The 6,000-nt window shown below is 49.1% G+C and overlaps 1 protein-coding gene across 3 annotated transcripts in view; it reads left to right on the forward strand.

The window, feature by feature from the left end:
• The window catches only part of Dop2r (dopamine D2-like receptor), a 99,503-nt gene extending 93,931 nt beyond the window's left edge, over positions 1–5,572 (forward strand). The window contains exons 5-8 of one of the 3 annotated variants that reach the window (XM_076906904.1): positions 2,778–2,972; positions 4,419–4,891; positions 4,984–5,293; positions 5,438–5,572. In XM_076906904.1, coding sequence (XP_076763019.1) covers positions 2,778–2,972; positions 4,419–4,891; positions 4,984–5,192 — 877 coding nt within the window. In that variant the 3' untranslated portion in view covers positions 5,193–5,293; positions 5,438–5,572. The remainder of the gene's footprint in view (positions 1–2,777; positions 2,973–4,418; positions 4,892–4,983; positions 5,294–5,437) is intronic. The other 2 variants (XM_076906905.1, XM_076906907.1) reach the window with 2 other exon arrangements.
• Positions 5,573–6,000: the final 428 nt, after the last annotated feature.

Here is a 6,000-nt window from a genome sequence, read left to right on the forward strand (position 1 = left end):
CTGCGTGCTCAGACATTCTCAATGAGATACCTCGACGTGGGGATCGGATTCCAGCCGATTCTCGCGGTTTCGCGCGCTCTGCGAAGATCAAAGAGCGCGCTGTTTAAACAGAATCTATGTATGCGCATCCTCGAAGGGGTAGCGCGAGGAGTTGGGTTCGCTTCGAACGTAGATCGCGTGCTCCTCGAGCGAGCCGTTCCCCGTCTCCTCTTCTCCATTCGTTCTATCAATTTTCCCGCGTGTAACTCTAGCATTTCAACGAGGCGATATCTCACGGAGATTGGCGAGGGAGAGCGTCTTCGATGGAAGAAAAGCAGCACCGCGGGGAGGGCAGGAGCTAAGGCGAAGTTAAGCCAGGAGCATCCCCCGAATAATACGCCTTTCTCGCGCGCAGGCTTCATTTCCGTTGTCCCGGGGTCGCCGTACTCGCCTTGAATAGCCAACTACCTCGCTTCGATTTAATTGCCAGCTTTTGTGCTCGCCTGTTCCCAAGTGTCGCACGCGTTCGTCCATCGATGACAGTGCTGTGTACGAAAAGGATCCGCGTCTTCCATCGTTCACGGACCGATAGATGATCCTGCTTGCTGGTGTAGACGATTTTAATATCCACTTTTATTATTCCCTATCCGTGGAAAGGAGATGCTCGGACGTAGAGTTGAATACACCGTGTTCTGGATTCAATTTTAATATTCCTACCTTTCTATAGATTTAGACTTTTAGGTGCAGATAACGAGATTTGTTGATGTATTATGCGAAAGGTTTCTTGATTAACCAAGTCCCACTTTTATTATTCCCTCTTCCTGGAAAGAAAACGCTCAGACATACAGCTGAATATTGTACCCTGGCTTTATTTTTTATATTTCTCTCTTTATAGATTTGTACTTTTTGCTGGAGATAATGAGATTTGTTCATATATTATGCGAAAGGTTTCTTGATTAACAAAGTTGCATTTTTGTTATTCCTTCTTCGTAGAAAGAAAACGCTCAGACGTACAGCTGAATACCATACCCTGGCTTTATTTTTAATATTTCTCTCTTTATGGATTTATACTTTTAGATATAGATAACGAAATTTGTTGATATATTGTGCTAATGGTTTTCTTAATGAACCAAGTCCCACGAATCCCAATGCTGATGGCGTACTAGTTAGATAATAGTTATTTACAGGTCCCTCATAGATATCAACTTATACACTGTGTATTAGAGTTGTACGAGCATCGTCGATGAGTTAGAGTTAGGCGATTATTAGTAATGGTCACACTTTGACTGCACGACCGTGTCTTTTCCCTCGAGTCCTACTTGTTCAACGTGTAATCTCAGATCCGTGTCGTTTCCTCGGAATCTCCATTTTCTCCGTGTCCTCTCGTATCCCCGCAGAGTTTGTATCTGCAAACCAGCATCAATGTGCAAACATCGCATTTGCTCGCGTATGCTGCCACTTGGCGCGCTCGCGTCGATTCTAACGTGCCCAGAAATTTGTCGCCACCAAAGAACCGTTCGCATTTTTTATTTTTGTAAATTCCCTGAAGTTACACCGCCCTTTGCACTTCCGTGTCGCAACGGATTATCGTAAATAGAGGGTGGTTGCGTTGCGTTCACAGCGCACTCGCATCGATTCTAACGTGCTCAAAAATTTGTCGCCACCAAAGCAACGATCACATTTTTTATTTTTGTAAATTCCACAAAATTACACCGCCCTTTGCACTTCCGTGTCGCAACGGATTATCGTAAATAGAGGGCAGTTCCGTTGCGTTCACAGCGCACTCGTATCGATTCTAACGTGCTCAAAAATTTGTCGCCACCAAAGCAACGATCACATTTTTTATTTTTGTAAATTCCACAAAATTACACCGCCCTTTGCACTTCCTTGTCTCAACGGATTATCGTAAATCGAGGGTTGTTGCGTTACGTTCACGGTAGACAAGATAATAGATTCTCAGATATTAGCCCCGTTGCATCGAGAGCAGCCCCCAGAATATTCGAAGGCGTCGAAACTTCTCAATTTGTTTCGTCGTCGCTCGACGAAACTTGGCGAAACAGAATTATTAATTGTTTTCGCGTGGTTCCATCGAGCGGATCGGATGCCATTGCTGGCGAACTTCACCCTGGCGAACGTCGCCAAGACGGGGACAGGGTTATCGTTTAAATTGAACTGCGAATACGGGGGCTGTTTGCCTAACCAATCCGTAAGGTCGTTGGGCACCAGTAATCCGATTACCAGGGCACGCGTCCTGCTACGAATGTCCATATTATCCGGATGATACGAAAATCGAATCTCCCATACACGCGCACGTGCACGTTAACCACGCACAAAATTACTCGACGACGTTAACCGTGCGATACGCTTAACGACAGTGGCTCGAAGGTATCCGCGACGCGTCTCGAATCGCACGCGGTTAACGTCGTAGGGTGAACATTTCACAAACGTCTCGCGATCCTATCGATCGATCGAAAGAACGAAAAGAGACAGAGTCGCGAAGCGTCTCTGATCTTTATTCACCGTCGAGAAACAATTTCTCTCGCCTACTTTTATCCCCACTTGAAACGCAGCTCGAGATACCCTCCGAGTCGCGAACATTCAACGAAGTAAAAGCCAGGGTTCTTTGTTCGCGGGGTGAAAGTTCGTAGCGAAGTCGCGAGGTGGTAGCCGCTCTTTGTGCATGATAGATTAACTTTTCACCCCTTTGTCGGATTAACGCGACGCGTCGTCGAGGAATAACTAAAAGCATGCTAAGTGTAGAAGCTTTTTTTTAGAGGCTTTTGACTAAGATCACGTAGTGGGTATTCTGTGGCAAGGTTTGCGGAGACCGCGCTGGGCGCAGCGGCTCTCGTGGCACCAGGCATGGAGGAGCCGACGAACACCGCTTCCGGTAGCAACGAGGACGAGGACGAGACGCCCCTTGATCCCGTGGTGGTCATCTCGAACGACAAGAGCACCGAGTTCTTTTTAGCCACCGTCGTCGAGGAGGCAGCGTAAGAGTCCAATAAAACCTCCCTTTTTTTCTCTCCACCGGCGATCGCCCTTTACTGGGGCGTGCAAACGTTTCCATTCGACTTTGCCCTGAACTCAGTAACTCAGAAAACTTCTAATTAGCGGATTTCACAGCCGGAGCCGCGGCTTATCTGACCGTGGTAGAAAACGTCGAAACGACGCGGCGAAAGTTTCCGCTGGAAATTAATGGGTCTAGAACAATAGTGGCTGAACAAAGGTGGGGCCGGTTGAAATCAATTAGCATTCAAAACCAATGGTATACAACGGACAAAGGGAAGAATGCTAGTCTGATGTTTATTCGCGAGGGGGTTGGAAACGAATTTTCGGTTACTCTGAGAAACGAGCGTCGATCTGAAGTTCCATCTTAATTGGTAGTCGAATTAAGACCCCGTTGCTTCTGGTCCACCTTTGTCTCGCCGCCTGTTCGCTATCTGCGATTCGAAATTCCCGCTGGCCATCGACTAATTGCACCGTATCTTCCGTTTAAACGAGATACGCGCGAGAGCGTCCTCGCAGGGGTTGCGCGGCGAACAAAAGAAGGGGAATCGTGTTTCTCGCGTTGGACGGCTCGACGAATCTTTTCTGCTACCCCGCGAGCCGATAATTCATTGGGGCAGAGAATTACCTGGCGACACGCTCGACAAAAATGGGGACGAAACAGCGTTAAACTCGGTCCGCTGTGAAATCGATTCATTTGTTTGTGGAGCTGGTCCAGCGGGTTGGCAGAGGCAGAGTCGCGTTGAATGAACGCGAAAGACGCGGTCCTGTTCGATCCTTTCGTTTCGCGGTAACGAAACGCGAGTGAAAACGAGGAGAAAGACGCGGACTCGACGCGTCAATGTAGCAGGTAACGAACCGGGAAGAACGTCGATGGACGTCGACTCCTTTGTTTAAGATACGTGCGTTGCATGGTACGCGTTTCTGAATTTGCCAAACTGTGCTGAAACTCGTCGCGCTACAACAGTTTCAGAATACTGACCGAACTGATCGTAAGATCGACGAGTAGATTTCGCGAGGGTGGAAACCGCGTTCACGCGCGAACGTCTTTGAAACTTATCGCTGCGAGGGTGGTTTTGTTAATAGTAAAACGAATTTAATCGCATTGACAGCGTTATTGTTAAATTTCTACGCAAATTGCTGGACTATCCGAATATTTCGTGCACAGCAACACCTGCGAGGGTGGTTTTGTTAATAGTAAAACGAATTTAATCGCATTGACGGCGTTATTGTCAAATCTCTGCTCGCGTAGCTCGACTATCCAAATATTTCGTGCACAGCAACATCGCGAACAGTAAACGCGAACTCAGTTTCCCTGAGCAAGTCGTGGTAAAAGAAACGCTTCCGCTGGCAGGTCTAGCGTGACGCGAACCGTGACTGGAGATGTTAAGCCTGCCAGCAGGAGTGTGCTTCTGATACTCGAATTGCAGTTGTCGTTTCAGCGCAGTGGCTCAAGCTCAGCTGGGTGGAACGCAGAACGCTAGGAAGGATTCTGGGTATGACGGGGCGGCGAGCAGCACGGTTGTTCACGAGCCCCTGGAAACGAACTCGAGCCCCAGTCCAAACCCGCGTATCACCTCGGCCCCGTCGTCCTCCACTTCCTCCTCGCCGCCTCCGAAGGGCGCGGCCACCAGTCAGAGCTTGCAGCCGAAAAAGAACGGCGGCGAGGCGAACAAGCAGGAATTAAAGAGGTTTAAGAGCACTGGTTCGCTGTTGCCCCTTCAACTTGGCCGCACACCCAGCGTTCTGTCCAGCTCGTCCACCTGTAAGAAGGACAAGAAGAACGCCGCGACTGGCTCCAGGTTCACGATATACAAGGCGAACAAGGCGAGCAAGAAGAAACGCGAGAAGAGCTCCGCGAAAAAGGAACGCAAAGCCACGAAAACGTTGGCCATCGTTTTAGGTAGGTCGCACTCGACTGGTGGGTTCTAACCGTGCCACTCCCCCACTCGCATCGCCCCTCTCGACGAAGAGAAAGTCTATTTTCAATTCCAGGCGTTTTCCTCATCTGCTGGCTGCCGTTCTTCACGTGCAACATCATGGACGCGATCTGCTCGAAGCTGGAAGCGGACTGTCAACCTGGTCTCACGGCCTTCATCGTTACCTCCTGGCTGGGCTACATGAACAGCTTCGTAAATCCTGTTATTTACACTGTGTTCAATCCGGAATTTCGCAAAGCCTTCCATAAGCTGGTCAGCTTCTAGACGAGCTGCACTTTAACTCAGAGGGTCGCATGTATCACGTAAAACGGAGAAACAACGAGGCATTGGACAATCGAACAGCTCAACATTTGTTCCGGCTAAAGGTATTTATTATTGTCGCGCGACGTCGTTCTCGAGGAGAGAAGCATTCGTGGCGCGTTACTCTCGCGGCTGATCGCGTCGAATCGGCTGAAAGAGTCGCGCGGTGGCGAAATAACGCCGCGTACTTATCGTTTGTCCTTTGTCAGAAATCCAGACCACGTTTTTACTCTCAGCGCGATCGCATTCCATCGGTCAGGCGTGATCGCTCGACTCCACGGCGATATCAGACCCGGAAGCCAACGTGCATCGATGTTAGAGCTGCGTTACCGATCAAACCACTTAGATTAAGTAGTCGAATAAATGGTGCGCGAACCTAAATAAAATACGAGCGTGCCGGCAGGACGTGGTCAATGCGTCGAACGCGTCGAACGTAACCGAGCCATCGTTCAAAACGTCTGGCTCCATGAATAACGAATGCGAGCGGCAGCAGAAGAAGGGAACCACGACAGACACGCTCGAGTCGATGTAGATCAGGCTGAAACGTGAGATCGATGGTGCGCGTGTTCGTCGAGCGGGAGCACGTTACACGTACATATTTCGTTGGATATTAAAATATACCGTGGCAGTATTACCGTAGCTCGTAAGTAATAGCAATATTTTTTGGCTCAAAGCAGAAAGAGAGAGAGAGAGAGAGAGAGAGAGTGGTGGGACATTCTCGCGTTGCACGCGACTCCAACACCGCGTCCTTTATACTACGCGCGACTATTCG

Source organism: Xylocopa sonorina, chromosome 15, assembly GCF_050948175.1.
Source record: "Xylocopa sonorina isolate GNS202 chromosome 15, iyXylSono1_principal, whole genome shotgun sequence".
In the NCBI taxonomy this organism is placed as follows: domain Eukaryota; kingdom Metazoa; phylum Arthropoda; class Insecta; order Hymenoptera; family Apidae; genus Xylocopa; species Xylocopa sonorina.